The 19,318-nt window shown below is 41.7% G+C and overlaps 1 protein-coding gene across 1 annotated transcript; it reads left to right on the forward strand.

Annotated features, from left to right (window-relative positions):
• The first annotated feature begins 9,927 nt into the window (after nt 1-9,927).
• LOC145397672 (uncharacterized) lies at nt 9,928-19,045 on the forward strand. Its single transcript, XM_080270711.1, has 4 exons — nt 9,928-9,962; nt 11,767-11,887; nt 13,471-14,539; nt 18,882-19,045. Exons 1-4 carry the CDS (start codon nt 9,928-9,930, stop codon nt 19,043-19,045), a joined length of 1,389 nt encoding a protein of 462 aa, XP_080126837.1.
• Nucleotides 19,046-19,318: the final 273 nt, after the last annotated feature.

Genomic DNA, 19,318 nt, shown 5'->3' on the forward strand with positions numbered 1-19,318 from the left:
TCATTGTGTGTGTGTACATATATATATATATATATATACAGGAACCTCTCAAATAACACGAGGGTTAGGTTCCTGGAGAGGTCACGTTAGTTAAAAACGCGTTTTTTAAACATAATTTTCCCATAAGAAACAATGGTAATATTGGGGGTTACGTTCCTGGACTCTGGGAAAGTCTACCCATTTGGGGAGTTATGCTACTCTAAACTTAAAAGCAACAATATTAATTTGAAGGAAAATCCACGTAAAATACAAAAACAGTGTATCTGGGGAGAAATAAACAACATTTGAGCCCTAGTTGGGCCGAAGTGTTGTTTACTTCTCCCCAAATACAGTAATCCCTCTAATATCCGAACGCCCAATATCCGAACATCCCCACTAACCGGACATAATCGTCCTGGGTTCCAATATTCCCAAAATGGGCCAAAAACCACAAAAAATTTGAAAAAATTCTGACTTTTTCCCTCCCGTAATTTGAAATTCCCGCCTGGCGCCGAACAGCTGTTAGACCATGGTCCCTTCACCCCTTCCTTCCTCCACCTCCCCCCCTCCCCTGTCAGGGTTGCCATTTGGTATTTTTCATTACCAAGTGTGGGCCAATTTTGTAATGAAAAATTCGTTTGGTAATGAATCAGAATAATGCATTACCAAATGGATTTTTCACATGTATGAGGATACACAGGATGGAGATGGTGGATTGTTTGCTCTCTCTGATTAATCTGCTACCCTACATAGCGTGAAAATAATCAACATGGTGTTAATTATAAGGAGAGTGATTATATGTATTTCCACTTGTATATATAATTAGTGAAGAATACATGCTAGCTTCACGAATTTGGTAATGAAAAGTTAAATTTGGTAATGAAAGTTAAGGAGATTGGTAATGTGGCCGTTGCGATCTGGCAACTCTGTTACCCCACCACAGCGTTACCAGATATACGATAATTATCGTATAAATACGATAAATCAGTGCTTGGTACGATAAACAATAACGTCTCCACGATATACGATAATTCTTCATTTTAATGCGATATAATATGATAAATACGTGAAAATATATGGCTAATGATAATCTATTATTTTTTTTTTTATAAAAACGCAATTAACAATTTTAACTCGAGATGTAGTGGTAATCAAATTACCCGTTCATCACCCATAAAACGTAAGTTGGACAGTACTTGGACCTGTCCGCTTCGCGTGAGTTTAGTGGCCTGCCCGGGCGGCTGGCGGGCGTTGGACCTGTTCGCTTCTCATGAGTTTAGTGGCCTGCCCGGGCTGCTGGCCTCTTCCCAGTAGCCTGATTCCCCTCGCCTTGTGTGCCCACGAGTGAGCAACTATACCCAGGAGCTTAAAATTTTGACAGCTTTCGCATTACCTCAACGTAAAACATGTCTGAAAGTAAAATACATAAAAGAAAAGGCACAGAAGAAAAGACCCGTAGTGATGATTTATCGAAGAATAAAATGAGATGTGAGCAAAAGTACAGAAGTGCGTGGGAAAAAACAGTTTCCGTGGTTGCAGCCTTCAAAGAAAAGTGCCTTGAAGGCATTGTGTCGTGTGTGTGGAGTGGAAATATCAGCTCAAATAACGCCTATTAAATTGCATGAAAAAAGTGTAAAACACAAAAAACTGTCAGTACCCTCTTCATCAAAAAAGATATCTGAGGCATTTGCAAGTGGTGAAGTTAAGAACAGTAAAGCTGATGCAGTAAGGGCTGCAGAAATAAAATTAACAGCGTTCATGGTAGAACATAAATGTATCATTTTTAGCTGCAGACCATTTATGTGATGTAGTGAAGGCCTGTTTCCCTGACTCTGCCATAGCAAAGGACCTACATATGAAAAGAACCAAATGCCACAATGTTTGTACGAAAGTCATGGCAAAATGTTACCAGGAAGAATTAGCAGAAAAACAAAGGAATACAAAGTTCAGCATTATGGTTGATGAATCAACGGACATTTCAACTTCTCAGAATTTGTGTGTAGTGGTACAATTTGCAGATTCACGAGAAGTAGTAAGCAAATTTTGGAGTCTGGTACCGATATTTACAGCTGAAGATCCAGAAGGAACTGTTGAGGGTGCAACAGGAAGACGAATATTCTCTGTAATTATGAATACACTGAGTGATTTTAATGTACTTCTTGGTAATGTTATTGGTTTTGGATCTGATGGCTGCAGCACAATGATGGGGCAGCACAATTCTGTTAGCAGCAGATTTAGAGAAGTGTGTCCTGGAATATTTTTAATGAAGTGCATTTGTCACTCGGCACATTTATGTGCCTCCGAGGCATGTAAGGAGCTTCCCAATAGTATTGAACAGCTAGTTCACGATGTTCACAACATCCTAAAACTATCATCCAAGAGATTAGCTCAGTTTTCAGAGTTCCAGGATTTTGCTGGTGTACAAAAGCACCGCATTTTAACACTTTCCAGGACCCACTGGCTTTCATATGCCGCAGTCGTGAGAAGAATGCTTGAACAGTGGGGCCCTCTGCAGATGTTCTTTACTGATCTGCACTTCCAGCACCATAAAAAGTATAATGCAACGTCAGTAGCACAAGCATATGAGATGTTGCATGATCCTTACTGCAGACTGTATTTTTGTTTCTTGGATTGTGTGTTACAAAAATTTACACAATTTAACCTACTGTTTCAAAGTGAGTGCGTTGTGATAACCTCACTGCATGGACAAGCCTGTGAACTATACAAAGATATTCTGCTGATGTACATGAACCGGGATTATGTGATGAAAAGATCTCTGGCTGATGTTGATCCAGATGAAGAACGAGAATTTCTATTGCTTGAACAGGTATACCTAGGGGCATCAGTGTTAAAGAGGACAGTGGAAAATGTAGCAATGTACAACGACCGAGAAAGAATGAAAGAATTTCGTCTCGGGTGTAGGTCATTCCTTGTCACTGCTGCCAAGCAAGTGAAGAAGAGGTATGACTTTGGAGATCCAATTTTGTCACGACTGAGCATACTAAACCCAGCTAATGTTGTCGGGCATCAAGGAGTTCGGGAACAAAGTCTTGTTCCCCTTGCAAGCTGTCTGCCAAGAATTATTGAGCAAGATGACCTGACCCTTCAGAAATTGGATGATGAGTGGAGGAGGCTTGGCATGGACAGTCTACCAGAAGAAGTAACAAGTATGGCTCAACAGAAAGGGATGATCAAAGAAAATTCCCCTGATAAGTTCTGGGGAACTGTAAAAACGGTGGTTGATGATGAGGGAGTCCCGAAATCCGAGTATGTGGCAAATTTTGCTCTGGCAGTACTCTCATTACCTCATTCCATTGCTGACTGTGAACGAATATTCTCAGACATTAACAGGATGAAAAGTAAAGACAGAAACAGGCTAAAAACCGACACTGTTGGAGACATGTTATTAGCTAAGCAGAGTGTGCAGTGGAACCAAAATAGCAGCTGTACAACTTTCACACCATCAAGAGCTATGTTGTGTAATATGAATTCAAAAGTGCTGTACCCTAGTACAGCTCTTGCTGGAGAGGAGCCACATGATGTTCCAGACATCTACATAGAGTAGAAAAAGGGCCACATACAACAGTAAGTTCATTAACGTTCTTTACAGTAGAAACACGTAATCCCAAGATAATAGAATTTTTTTTTTTTTTAGACAACATCAATACAAGTTGATTGTCAAGAATTAAGTGTACTAATAGTTTTGTATCGCGAAGATTAGGTTTAGTAATTGAATACGATAATTTGAGCCAAAATACGATAACTTTGACTAAGGCTGTACGATATTACTGTCACTGGCATCTGGTAACGCTGCCCCACCATCATCAACAGTCACAGTCTAACTCCGATCGAGAGCAGATGCTCATAGCAGTGCAAGCCACAGGTGCTTGTTTTTTGTGAATAAACAGTGAATAAACTGCAATACCTTCCCACTAGAACACACAGGAATTTACAGTGTTGTGCAGTGTTAAGAAATTAGAATTTAGAGTGCAGAGGATTAACTGTGGACTGCAAACTGGCAGTTCATACCAGTCCAGGAGCAAGGGACTTGTAAGTACCCAGAATGTTTAATATTGTATAAATTCACCTCTAAAACCTCATTTTATGGTTCTTTTGCATTTATTTCAGTCTTTTATGTCCCTTATTGGTGTGATTTGGGTCTTAAATAGGTGCAATGCATGTCCAGAGGGAGTTGTATAGGTGTTTTTCTGAGTTAGGGTCCATAAGTACAAGTCCAGGAGGCTGGGGCCCAATATCCGGACAGGACCACTATCCGGACCTGCTTATGGCTCTATTACGTCGGATATTGGAGGGATTACTTTTGTTTTTTACGTGGATTCTCTTTCAATTCTGCTTCATTCACGGCATTGTGAAAGTTCCTCAACATTATTAATGCATTAGTAGGTCATAAAAACACTACAGTAGCAACATTTTCATTACAGTAAGTAGGTCACAAACAATAACAACACACACGGCCTCACTTCATCTATGCATCACTCGTCGTTTGCTGCTGTCCCTCCTTACCCCTCTACCCCACCTCCCACTGCTCCCCACCCTAAATTTGTTGTCCCTCCTCACTCTGCTGTCCTTCCTCTACCTCTTCCTCTGAGTTTCCTGTCTTCTTCATAAAGAACTGCTCTATCTTGGTCTGAGTGGTTTTCTTCTTTCTGTTCTGCAGCATCAGGTTGTAACAATTTAGATCTACCATCACTTTCCTGGCCAAATTTTGTCCGAAAATGAGCCAAATTTCTCAGAATGGGGCCAAACTTCATTTTCGAATATTATAGTTTGAATAAAACCAGTTTAACCCGCGGCGTCCCATCGACATTCTTTAACGTCCACACGTTTTGTCACTGCCAATCCCGTCGACTTACATAAAAGCGAATCAATTGCAAGGTCCCTAATTTGCACAATTTTCAATTTTTGCAAGTGATTTTTGGTACGTATACACGTGACACCTTCCTCTACAAGATGCCAGGCAGGGACAATGCCTTACCCAGCATGACCTCCTCCCCCCCCCTGCATGCCATTGTCTCAGCAATTCACCTGTTATCAGTGACCAGGCCAGTAAAGCCATGTAGTGCCACGGTACGAAATTCAGGGCCAGAGTGATTCCCCAATCAATGACAATGTGGAGGACAAACTTTACATAGCATTAGAGGAAGAAACAGTTAGAAATGATGATCAGGTAATGTGGCAAAAAAAGGTCGGGTATGGCGATGAGTTAGTGAGTGAAACAATGCTTATAATGCCTATATTACTGCTTGAAAACCAATATACTCTCGTACTACATATAAATTCGTACCAAGTAAATAAATAAATATCGTTTATGAGTGGTGTGAAATAGTTATCTTCCCATAGAACTCGTTTTCTTTGGTGCCAGCCTGTTAGAAAACCCAGTAAGGTAAGGAAGCACTCCTACCTGTATCGAGTATTTTAAACCTCAGGTGAGCAATTTCTCTACGAATTTTCGATGTTTCTCACCAAAAGCGGAGGTTTAAGCCAAAAAAAATTTTTTTCCAAAAATGGTCGGGACTGGGGGGAGTCAGTGGTGGAAAAGTGGTCGGATGGGGCGGGTTAAGCAACAGAAAAATAAAAAATTGTATTTATGCATAAACTGCCACACACGGTCTAGCAGCTCGGGACTGTCCAAGGAGCGCGCGACTAATTTGAAACCATCACGTACGTGTAAAGTCGTGTTAAATCGAGAAACCCTTGTTAGTTAAACATATCTCCTTAAATATTTGCTCATGTTAAAACGAAAATGCGTTTTTTAAACTTGTGTTAGTTGAGATGTAACTGTATACACACACACACACACACACACACACACACACACACACACACACACATATCAAGTCAGAAGGGGCCTACTTTGAGGGAGGTTATTGTCCTAGCTGAATGGGTTGGTTGGTTATTTTTTTAGAGCCTGTGGTCAGATACATTCTGAACAAAGCTTGTATAACCAACCCACCCATTCCCTGCCTGTCAGTAAGTAGGTTAGCAGATGTCTGGTGCCCCTCCCCATATAGTCCAGTGGCTAAGTCCAGTATATCAGGTCTGTCGTTCACTTTTTCAGGAAAGCACCAAATTTTGCACAAGTGTTTATCATTCTTTTTCTGTGCCTGTCGTCCTCTCTTCCTATTTCTCCCATCTCTCTTGTCACTTATTGCTTTTCTTTCCTTTACAGGTGGCTTTACATTGAGTGACAAGCCAAATGGTTTCCTGTAAGCCAAGAAACCATTTACAACGTTGGGTGGTAACCATATAACCAACTCAAACGTGCTCCCTACGTGTCAGCAAGTGGGTTGGTGGAGGGTTAGTGCCCCTCCCCGTAAAACAAATAACTCAAAGTCAAATGGCCACCCCTTACGGGATTATGGCGTCTGGCAATAGATAGATAGATAGATAGTAGAATAGTTCCATACGATAATTTTTCAAGGTGGACTCCCCAGATTTAGGCCCTCTGGCATCTGCCGTCTTGGATTTGAAAATGACTGCCTAGCAACCCCTATTTTCTTCAATAACTCCAATAATATGATAGGTAGAAGCAAAATTCAAATGTCTGCTAAGTTTTCAGGATCTGGCAATCCAATGGGATCATTGTTGGACCCGGCAGAGGTCAGCCATCTGAAAGCCAATATGGCTTCCAGCTGAAATTGGTCTTTCAGTATAATTGTACACTATAAAAGATAGATGGAAAATTTCAAAGGCAAACCCACCTTTTCAGGGCCAAGGAATACATTGGAATCATTTTCATGAATATCTGGTGTCAGCCATCTTGAATCCAAGATGGTGGCCCAATTCTGTGAAGTTTATACACAAACTTGCCTCTTATATTTTCTAGGGTTTAGATCTACCATGTAGCACAACCATTTCTTGGACTGTTTCAGGTCTGTTCTTACTGGATATTCAGATACCCTAAACACATGTTTTTAGTAAGATGACTTTTGTCAGTTGCTGCCTCCCATATTAAGAAGAAGGTACTGCCTTGAAGCCATATCACATTTTCAGTGATCTTAGTTAACTCTTATGTGGCGGGGGTTTTCTGCCATCCCCCACTCCTTCTTACGGGGAATTTCCAAGATTTTGGGAAAAATACCCTTACTTCAGACCCTATTAGCTGCCAAACTATTATAGCCAAAGAAAAAATTAAGTATACATAAGACTCATCAATGCTTCCTCTTTCAAATGAAAGTATCCTGAGGTCCGCAGATGGTCCTCTTGATGAGTAAGGATAAGTTAAAGATGACTGATTTTTCGTGTTTTAGTGGTCTGATCTGGTTGCGCGCCACTGCCGGTGACTTTGGACTTGCTGGCTAGCATTGGCAGCACTGACTGGAGCAGTGATTGTAACACTACCCAGCCCCTCAGAATATTCCAAGCAATTTTTCGACTTTTCTTTACTCACCTTTGTAAGGATGAGTCATTACCCCTTCCATGTGACTCCCTATAGGGTTTTCTGCCCGTTTCATAGCGCCACTGTGCCCCGTAGATGTATGGGAAAAGAATGGCTCTCTATTTTCTGTACTAACTTCTTGTGTTTATTATAATAATTACCGTCTATTACGGCACTTGTATTTGCACTTGACATCTTGATTATTGGTAATTGCACTTCGAGATGTAAATCCTCTGGCTGTTTCATGCAGTATGGTTGAGTATGAGGTAACTGTACAGTAACTGTGACTATTTTGTACTAATCAGGGGCAATATGAAAATATTACTGATGTTATACACAGCATACATTCATTGTACTTGACATCACTAATACGCTAATGCTCACATTTCACCATTATTTTCTGAGTAACAAGGGAAAGAATTTACTTACAGCCAACCATGTTATTTTCTTTCCCATATACTTTTGGTTTTCTTTCATTGTACTAGGTAGGGTTACTCAAGGTATTTCCAATCATCATCATCATCATCATCATCATCATCAGCCATTTGAGTATCCACTGCAGGACCGGCCTATCCCGACCGAAGTCGGGACGATACAGCCAATGTATCTCTACCAAGTGGCTTAGGCTGTCTGGTAGAGATTGTATGTAGGGTGAGAAGTGCTTGTAAGTGTAATTGTAGTGTTGGAGTGGCTTTGGATGTGTGTGTAGTCTGTGAACCAAATGTAATCGGTCCGCGCAAGCCGACTGGGTGCAAGCATACCTTATAGTAAGCGACACTGGTTCAACCACAGCACCCCTTGTGTCCGCCAATGCAGTACGTGGCTGGGTGAGCATTCCCAAAGTTTATTACCCTGGCGGGGCGCAAACCCTGGTTCACCCGTGTACGAAACGCACACTCTACCACTGTACCACAGAGGCTCCATTCACTGTTCCTTAAATAACCATAAGCAGTTACACTTATTGCAATGCACTTGTAAAACTTATTATAAAACACTTATAATATCTTACATTTCACTTATGTATAAAAAAACACTTGTGCATACCTGTTTACTCTTTACAATTTCCCACACACCTGCTCAGTCACTGAGGCCTTTCCCTGGTGGTAAGGGCAGAACTTTTGCAGGGGTTGATGATGCAATCAGCCCCTCACATGGAGGGGCGGAATCGGACGAGGAGGATAAGAAAGACATCACTCTACACTCTACCGGTGCCGTGTACAGACTGAGCCGTGCGTCAGTGGGGTACCTTGGGTACCTAGCTACCCTATGGTTGTCATAGAAAATGGCTGCGAGTTCAAAGGGTGGCGGGAAGGTGCTTGCAATATATCCCGTCAGCTGGTGGTGCTCTGCACCCTGAATTGTGGCGGCTATATGCGTCAGCTGGCAGTTAGGGGTTAACTTCATTATAATTCTAATCAGGCTTAATGTTTTGAATAATCTGTTTGGAAAATGTTTTCAGAGCCAGCTGTTGATAGGTATAACATAGTGAATCTAGAAAGTGAATACTGAAAACTGAAATATCACAATAGCCCAACATGTGTGGCCCTTCTCTACATAATATATGAGAGGCCATTTCTGCAAAATTGAGTATGAAGTACTTGTATACCATTTTCTTCCTGGTCAGAAACTACAAGATTAGTGTTCATTCTCAAGTCCACCCTACAAGACACACAAAAGCTATATCAGTTGGTATGCTCATGTATGTGTACACTGAGTTTATGGTGCTAAAGTAGTTGGATCCATGGGTGTTGGGGTCTTTGGGCAGAAGAGTTGAGTAGGATGGCTGGGTGGATAGAGAATGGAAGGAGATATTGGTTGTAGCATATTGGTTTTATAAGCTCTTGGGTGAAGGAAAGCAGACATTGGCCTTTTTTCTTGCCATCACGGGTTGTAATACTGTGTCATTCTTTACCAACAAAGGGAAGGTGACATCCTGGAAAGCATGAGAGGTGTTTCCTGACATCACAGTCAGTTTTCTTGCTCTGTCCACCAAACCTGCATCTGTCTCCAGTGAACTCCACAAACTAGAACGGTTCATGGCAATAGTATATGATAGGACAATGGACTTGAAATCTGAACGTGTGCCGGTTCTTATTCACAAAGAGGGTAAGGACAGTTGAACATATTCCTCCCACAGTTGATGCTCTTGAGGACCGTATCAAAAGAGCATTGTACCAGGTTGGACATGTTTGGGGCCAAGCTTTAGTTTCCTGACCAGAGCTCCCACCATCATCTGTCTGGGATTGGCAGAAATTTGACAGTACTTGGCACCCTGTATGGATAAAGTTACCAGTTGTCCAGGATGCCTGCTCAGAGTTAATCAGCTGCCACTGTAAAACTACCTGTACGTGCAAAAGGAATTAAGTGCTACAAGGCTAACTTGCCGTGTACGTCATTAAGTGACTGTTATGGACATTGTTTTAATATCTGAATTTGATCCAAAAGGCATGCAATGGAAGTTTGTCATTGTATCAGAATTATAATGGAAACGAGCTTCAGGAGGTAGTCATCTTGAATTTCAAGATGGCCGACCTCTTCCACATGGGACAATGATTCCATTGGATTGCCAGACCCTGAAAACAGGGTTAGTCGTTGGAATTATGTTTCTATCTTAGTTTTGCAGTTATTGAAGAAAATAGGAGCTCATAGGCAGCCATCTTGAAGTCCAAGATGGCCAACCTCTGCCGGATCAAAAATCATTCCATTCAATTCCCACCGTCACTAACTCAAGAGTTGCCATTAATCGCCAGCTAGGTCAGTATTGAAGTTGGGCTACTCATGCAGAGACCACAGAACTAGCATATCTTTAAAAATCTCTCCTGTAATAGTTACTGATATACTTTACATAAGCTCTTCATATTATTCTTTAGTAGTTATACTAATTTCCTAGATATGCTTTAGTGCGATAAATGCAGGAAAACGTTACTATAGAAGCCGTGAAAGTACACTGGGAGTGACAGCATTCATCACATATTTACAAGTCTCTAGCTGCACCTTTGGTTTGAAAACCATATAATTTAGTTTTCTAAAAGAACAATGCTTCATCTCCAAAATGCCAAAGAAAATCTGCAAAGTTTTTCATATGAAAACTGTACAATGTTTAAAGCCGAAAACCTGCAGCAACGAGACCGCCGGCTAAAATCTGATGATGCCAAGGGCTCCAAAATACCGTACAAAAACTCTACCCAACTGGGGTTTTGTATACCTTGAACAGGGTATTCCTCTAGACCTCATGAAAAACTTCAGTCTAGAAATTGTCCATTTTTCTATGCAACAATTTTCCATGATCATTATACAGCAGGTCCAGCTGGGCAGTAGACACACGTGAGTTTGTTATTGTTTATGATCGTAACGTACGATCTTCAGTCGTGCAATGCTACTATTTCTTAACGAAGAATCGTTACTTGTGTCTTGTAATGCTGTTTTTGTTTTGATGGACAACTACATGAAATGGATGTAAAATAAATCTTATCGATATTTAAGAAAGGAAAGAATAATAACCGTCCCAATAAAGAGATGGTAGACTTGGCCCACCAATTTTTGATTCTGTTTGTCTATATTACAGCCTCTCTTTCTTGTAGCTGTGAGTAAAATAGTGTTGTAATAATTTCTTCCTTTTAGGGACAAAGAGGACACATAAAATGAACGGGGTTCAGTTGACTGACTTTGATGTAGAAAATTAAATAGTCTGATGAAGTGGCAGTTTTTCCTTGGTTAATTACATCGGGAATGGCCAGATCCTAAAAACCAGGGGTTAGCAGTTAGAATTTAGTTCCTATCTGTCATATCATTGGAGTTCATGAAGAAAGTATGGGTTGAAACTCAGTAATTTTGAGATCTAAGATGGCAACCACCAAGGGTCCAAAATCTGGGAGGTCCATCTCAAAAAATTATTGTATGGGTCCAATCTACAATTGTGCAGACTTTGATGCTTTCCTGAAAAAGTGAACGTTTGTTTGCCTTATCCGCAAGACTAGTAAAACTTCAACTCAAAGACAAACGGCCACCCCTTGTGGGATAATGGTTTGGCTCTAGATAGATAGACAGACGCACTCAAATAATTGTTACTTAACTTTGCATCATCCCTTAGCTACCTGGAAGTCATCGTTATCGTCTAACGTGGTCTCATCCTAGACCACCCTTGTTTCTAAATTACTTGCCATACCTAACACTTCTGCTGCCACTTACTCGTCACCATACCAGCCTCACTTTCCCACTCTTTTAACCAGTCATTTTGACTTCACTGTTTCTCCAAATTTCTGTACTAACTTTCTCGCTAAAATGCAAATTTATTTTTTTTAAATACAAGATACATGCAAAATGAGGGCTCATTGAGCAGTGTTTTCAGATTCATGGAAATTCTTGTCTAATGGCAGCTCTTGTTTCAGGTCCACTGCTGAAATCAGATCAGTGGAGCCAACACAAGCACTGTGGTCATCAGGGAGCCGCCTGAGTGTGAATAGATATATAGGCACATGTGTTGTCTCAGTTCAGTACATCCTACATGAGGTACCTCCTCCAAACATATGTGGCTTATGCTCTCTTCATAATGTCTTTCATGGTTAGAAGTATAAATCATTTGATGAGTGGTAGTTGATCAGGATCATTTAGCTGTTGTGATATCCTTTGCATTTACTGCTGTACAACGGCTGCATAGACACTGGATAAGAACTGGTAAAAATAGGAACCCAGTTATATTTTAGACTGCATTAACAGCTTAACCCCTAACCACTGGGTGTCAGTCAGAACTGTCACTAAAACGGTGGCGCGGTGGCGCCGGATGTTAGTCAGAACTGTCAAAAAATCAGTGGCGTGGCAGTGCTTGGTGTCAGTAGGAACTGCACTTGTTTTCCTGGTAGAGTTTGAAGTGGCCACCACTTTATGTCATCACCAAAAGCTCGGGGGATACTCCCAGCAGCCCACCTAACCATTCCTCAGTCGTCTTTGTGACTACCGGGTGTAGGACAATTGTTTCTTAACCTTTCTTGTCCAATTTCATTCCTGCCTTACGTGGACTTTTGCCACATCCATGCTGCCAAGCCTCTTTCCAGCGATACTAGGAATGGACTCAGTGATAGTGCCATAGGGCATGCCTTGGACATCACTGTGTCAAGTTTATCTAGTCATGGAGAAGTTATCATGTTGACAGCTATGCCATAGTGGGGGCTGTGTGCAGACATATGAACACTTCCTGTTCTCGCAGCAAAAATGAGTCCTCTTCCTCTTGTCACTACTCATCAACGCAACAGCCTACAGCCCTGGGGATACTTTCATTGGCAAGAAGAAGAGTTGGTGTGTAATATGGTCTTTAATTCATTTCCCTAACTGGTATATTTTTTAAGATATTAAGGTTAGAGGTAAAGCTTTTTTTTTTTTTTTCTTTTCATACTGAGGTGAGGCGTAAGCAGATTTTAGGCCGGCGTCCATGGGTTAAGATTCGGCAGTGAACTCATTATTTTAAAATATGGTTACGTAGCATTTGCCGGTGCAGAAGCAGTTACTGTTTAGTAATAATGACCTTTTTATCAGCAATATTATTCAGTGGAGAGTAGTTTATGGCAGGAATTAAGAGAGTTTGGTAGAATCTTATGATGTTGCTAAAGGAAGAACCAGATGTAAATGTAGAATGTGAGGTGGGTTACAAAATATTGGAGGTGGTAAAGGAGGAACCAGGTCTAAAGTTACGGTGTGAGGTGGGTGACAGAAAAATGGAAGTGGTAAAGGAAGATCCAGATGTAAATTTAGAATGCAAGGTGGATGACAAAATAATGGAAGTGGTAAAGGAAGAAACAGATGTAAAGTTAGAGTGTGAGGTGGATAGCAAAATGTTCCTCAGTGACAATGAGAGTGTCCTGGATGCAGTGTCTTCAGCTGAGGTTAAACAGTTCGGATGTTCAGAGTGTGGCAAAACATTTCCTTTTAAGAACAGTCTTATCCGGCATGCAGTTGTTCACTCAGGAGTGAAGAATTTCAAGTGTGTTGCATGTGGTAAACTATTTGCACAAAAGAATGGTCTCACTGAACACCTATTAATTCATTCAGTAGTGAGGAATTTCAAGTGTGATGACTGTGGTAAGTTATTTGCACAAAAGAGTGATCTCACCAAACACCTATTAATTCATTCAGAGGTGAAGAATTTCAAGTGTGATGAATGTGGTAGACTATTTGCACAGAAGAATGGTCTTACCAGACACCTGTTAAATCATTCAAGAGTGAAGAATTTCAAGTGTGATGAGTGTGGTAGACAATTTGTACAGAAGAGAGATCTCACTAAACACCTATTAATTCATTCAGGAATGAATTTCGAGTGTGACGAATGTGATAAACGTTTTGCACGGAAGTATCATCTCACCAGACACCTATTATTTCATTCAGGAGTGAAGAATTTCGTGTGTGATGATTGTGGTAAACGATTTGCACAGAAGGTTAATCTAACCAGGCACCTCTTAATTCATTCAGGAGTGAAGAATTTCAAGTGTGATGAATGTGGGAAACTATTTGCACAGAAGGCTGATCTCACTCAACACCTATTAATTCATTCAGGAGTTAAGAATTTCAAGTGTGATGAATGTGGGAAACTATTTGCACAGAAGGTTGGTCTCACTCAACACCTATTAATTCATTCAGGAGTGAAGAATTTCAAGTGTGATGAATGTGGTAAACGATTTACACTGAAGGGTGATCTCACCAAACATGTATTAATTCATTTAGGAGTGAAGAATTTCAGATGTGATGAATGTGGTAAACTATTTACACAGAAGGTTAATCTCATCAGGCACCAATTAATTCATACAGGAGTGAAGAATTTCAAGTGTGATGAATGTGGTAAACAATTTGCACAAATGGATAGTCTTATTCAGCACCTATTAATTCATTCAGGAATGAAGAAATTTGAGTGTGACGAATGTGGAAAACAATTCTCACAGAAGTCTGATCTCACCAGGCACCTTTTAATTCATTCAGGAGTGAAGAATTTCAAGTGTGATGAATGTGGTAAACGATTTGCACAGAAGAGTGATCTCACCAGACACCTTTTTATTCATTCAAGAGTGAAGAACTTCAAGTGTGATGATTGTGGTAAACGATTTACACTGAAGGGTGGTCTCACCAAACACTTGTTAATTCATTCAGGAGTTAAGAATTTGAAGTGTGATAAATGTGGTAAGCAGTTTGCTCGGAAGAGTAGTCTTACCAGACATATATTAAATCATTGTGGAGGGAAGAGTTTCTAGTATGCTGAATGAGGTAAACGGTTGACATAGCTGATCTCATCTGACACTGTTTAATTCATTAAGGAGTTAAGAAATTCAAGTATGATGAATGGATTAACAGTTTTATTTATAAGTCCCCTCCAGTATCAGCTCAAGAGTGAAAAAAGTTTTAAATATGATGACTTGAAAAGTGTTCAGAAAAATTCTTGTTCACATGGCACCTGAGTGGCGGCATTTTCGTCGTATGTCTACCCCCCAGAGGCTGTTGAGAAGAGGAGGACAGCATAGAGGCCAAATCACCGCAACCCCCCCCCCCCCGGCCCCTCACGGGGCTCGAGTACCTGGGAGTGGCTTCAGTCGCCCAGGCAAGTACCACATCTCCCAACACAACACACACAACAACACTGTTTTTCTACACCGAGAAATGACTCCCCGTCTGTCATTTCTCGACGACTTCTAACTGGGGACATTGAGAGCAATCCAGGACCTACCAACAAATACATATGTCCAACATGCTCAAAACCAATCCCGACGAGCCGACAGACAAAGGGTTCAGTTCAGTGCAATTCCTGCAAGAACTGGACTCATTACACCTGCACAACACTTGCATCCAGAAAACATTACACAGACACCTGGACCTGTTCCTTATGCTTCTTTCCCCCACCCACCAACCCCCCTACCAATCCTACTCCTACTTCCTTCACACCTCCACAGCCAAACCCACCAATACTTCCTACACCATCCAGTCCCCCAACTCCTCCCATTTCAACCCATCCTGATCCACCTCAACCCTTACCTCCATCACAACCTCCTCCAACCCCTTCCCCTCCGCTCACACCACCTCCTCCAACCCCTTCCCCTCTGCCCACACCACCTCCCTCCCATGTTGCAGCAGCCAACACACATCACACACACAACATAAACATCCTTCAGTTAAACATAAATAGCATAAACACCAAAAAACAAGAACTCACACAATTCATCAAACAACAGAACATACAAATTGCCATCTTACAAGAAACAAAACTACATAGAGCACAGAAAACACCGACATTTCATAACTTCACACCATTCGACAAGATTGGGCCTACAGTGGTGGCAGTGGACTCATCACCCTGGTACACAAATCCATCAACTTTGCAGATACCAGTGCACACACAAAGTCACTTTTCCCCCCATGACACCACAACAGAAATACAATCAGTTAAAATACACACTGGTAACAAATCACACATAAGTCGCCAACACGTACATTCCCCCTCAGTCGTCCCCCACAGTACCACACAATTACTCTCCACGGATACACCACATCACTAACATACCCAGCATCATCCTGGGTGGTGATTTCAACGCCAAGTCGTCGGCCTGGCATGTCAACAACCCTGATACAGACAGAGGTCTGGTACTACAATCCCAGACAGATCATCTTTTCATACTGAACAATCTAGACCAACATACCCATAGCCCACACCAAGCCCTCTTCCTCCCATCATCTCCAGACATCACCTTCTGCTCTCCAAACCTCGCCCCCACTATATCATGGAGAGTGGTCAAAACCCTAGGTCCTGATCACCTCCCAGTTATCATCACTACCAAAACCAGAATCACCCCAGCTGGCCACAAACACACATACACTAATTATAAGAGAGCCAACTGGGAGGCCTTTGTAACTGAAACAGAACAACATTTTGAAACACTAAACAGTACACCCGTCACAAACATCAACACCTCTGTGCACACTTTCAATACAATTATACAAAACGCAGACAAAAGACACATCGCTACAGGTAACAGAAAGAGACACAATGCCAACGTCACACCAGAAATTCAAGGCCACATCAGACTACGGGACACAATGCAACACTCCCCAACACCCCATACACAAGACATTTTACACAAATACAAGAACTCAACACTCAGATAAACAATAAAATATCAGAACAGCAAACACTAAACTGGAAAAATTACCTCCAAACACTTGACCACAAAACAAACATCAGCAAACTCTACAAAACACTAAACAGCATCGCACTTTCCAACAGCAGCACCACACAATCACACGCTGCCATCACAACAACAGACACCATACCCTCAAACAAACAACAAGCAAACACTCTCATCAATCACTTTTCACAAGTCAGCCATCTAAACCCCCATCTCGAAGACCGACGTGTCATCCGACGTAAGAGACAGTTCCCCACAGACCCAGACTCTGCACCTTTCACTTACAACCAGACGAAGCACATCATTAACAACCTCAAGCACTCATCTGCCTGTGGACCAGACAACATAAGCAACATTCACCTTAAACACCTTGGACCACAGGGCATGCAAGCACTCACCAACATATCAAACTACAGCTACTCACACAGCATAATACCCAACATCTGGAAGCATGGCATTATCATCACTATCCCTAAACCCAACAAAGATCCCACGTTACCCTCCTCACACCGCCCCATCACACTCCTCTGCACCCCCTCTAAAGTCACTGAACGACTGGTACTATAACTAGTCACACCTCACATTCCCCTAGCCCAGTCACAACACGGTTTTAGGCCACTACACTCCACAAACACCCTTCGTACAGACCTTACACATAGAGTTTTCGATGGCATGAATTCAGCTAGGCCACCACACAGAACACTCCTAATCACATTAGACATTAGCAAAGCTTTTGATGCCATCCCCCTCCACAACCTCACAAACAAAATACTCAACACAAACATGCACAATAACACAAAAAGATGGCTGGCAAACTACTTAGCAGGCAGATGTGCACACGTAACATTTGCCGATCAGTCTTATAACATCAGAAACTTCACAAACGGCGTCCCCCAAGGATCTATTTTGTCCCCTACACTCTTTAACCTATACATGCACGACATACCCACACCCCACACACCACAGATACACATAGCTTCCTATGCAGATGATATAACACTTACATGTACACACCAAAATGCAAGCGCAGCTGCACACATCATTCAACCTTACCTCAACACACTACAAGAATGGTTCACCACAAACAGGCTCAAAATAGCCCCAGCCAATCCTACAGTGACCCTTCTCACAAACTGGACAACAGAAAACAGTCACATCCCACACCTCACCATAAACAACACTCCCCTACCACACACACACACACACACACACACACACACACACACACACACACACACACACACACACACACACACACACACACACACACACACACACACACAAAATCCTTGGTGTAACATACAATACATCAGTGTCATTTAAACAACACATCACAAACATTAAAAATAAAATAACACCAAGACTTAATGCTTTGAGGTCACTTGCCCATACAACATTCGGACACAACAAAGAAACCACCACCACAGTATACAAACAATTCATACGTTCAGTGATGAATTATGCAAGCCCTGCCTGGGCTTCTAACCTCACCAAAACACACTACAACACTCTACAGACCATACAGAACAAGGTCCTAAAAATAATCAAGGGTTGCACTGCTACTACACCCACAGACCACCTACATCAATAACCCAAAGTCCTCAAAGTCAAGGATCACCTAGACATGAGAGGCACCCAGTTTCTTGCTGCAGCCTCCACAAACCCACAACATCCACTATATTACATGGCAGCACATCCACCCACACCATGGAATATCAAAACAACACCCAGCACACGATACCATACACAAATACTGTCATCTCTCCCCCCTCGCCCACCTCAGACCAGCTTCCAGAAGCATATCCACACTCAGATCACTCGCCGCTCCATTCAGTCACTTAAAGACAACACTCAGCTGCATGCACGGCCTCCTGACATCCACCCTTCTAAATCCTATCTCCCTCGTGAGGACAGGGTCCACCTGACCAGGCTGAGATGTGGGCACCATCCAGCCCTCTTAACCCCTTCGGTACCATGACGTAAATACAACGTCATGATCTATCCGGTCGGCAGGGCCATGACGTTTTCCTGACATCAAATTATTGTGATGAGTCTGGGAAGTAAAGAGCAGCTGGCCCAGGCTTCCAGGCGTTGATACAGAATGCGGGACACAGCTATTAGTCCAGTTTTAGCTCCTCCCCTTTTTGGTCTCGTCCAATCACAGGGAACTCTCGGTTAGGGACTATGTGACGTCTATGATCTATCAGCAAGCCAGCTCAACCAATCAGTTGCCTACTTTGGTCAGTGAGGGGAGTGTTGAGCATTTTTTTTTTTCTGTTTTTTCTGCCGTTTTTTTCTCAACATGGCGGAGGAGCTCAGTGACAGTTCTGGTGTTGAATTTATACCAGGTGATAGTGGATCTGAGAGTGATGACGACCTCTCAAGCAGTGAAATAAGTGACGAAACGAGTGATATTGAGGAACGTATTGTGGAGGGAGGCAGGTGCTTGGTGTCGGACATATTCAGTGATAAGCGGCCGGAAGAAAAACCACGCTTCACTGCACAGTTCTGAGGCACAAATTCTGCATTAGGTCCCTCACCCCTTACAACGCCTGAAGATGCTTTCAAATACTTTTTTGACTGAGAGGTAATTTCCTCTCTCTGTGAGTTTTGTAATTTGTTCTTTTAGTATTGTAGATGATAATTATTATTATTATTATTATTATTATTATCATTATTATATTATTATTATTATTATTATTATTATTATTGATATATATAATTTACTCCATTCAGATCTACTACAAAGCGGTTTAGAATAGTTCTTTGTTACATAAGATACATG

This window comes from Coenobita brevimanus, chromosome 42, assembly GCF_032717465.1.
Source record: "Coenobita brevimanus isolate Jiangsu-jjx chromosome 42, ASM3271746v2, whole genome shotgun sequence".
Taxonomy (NCBI): domain Eukaryota; kingdom Metazoa; phylum Arthropoda; class Malacostraca; order Decapoda; family Coenobitidae; genus Coenobita; species Coenobita brevimanus.

What these genes read in the sequence shown, in the direction of transcription:
- LOC145397672 (XM_080270711.1), top strand. Translation starts at nt 9,928, where the DNA reads ATGATTCCATTGGATTGCCAGACCCTGAAAACAGG. An exon ending in TGCCAGACCCTGAAAACAGG is followed by an intron (nt 9,963 to 11,766) that starts GTTAGTCGTTGG and finishes CTCTTGTTTCAG; the next exon opens with GTCCACTGCTGAAATCAGAT. An exon ending in TTTGAAGTGTGATAAATGTG is followed by an intron (nt 14,540 to 18,881) that starts GTAAGCAGTTTG and finishes AATTTATACCAG; the next exon opens with GTGATAGTGGATCTGAGAGT.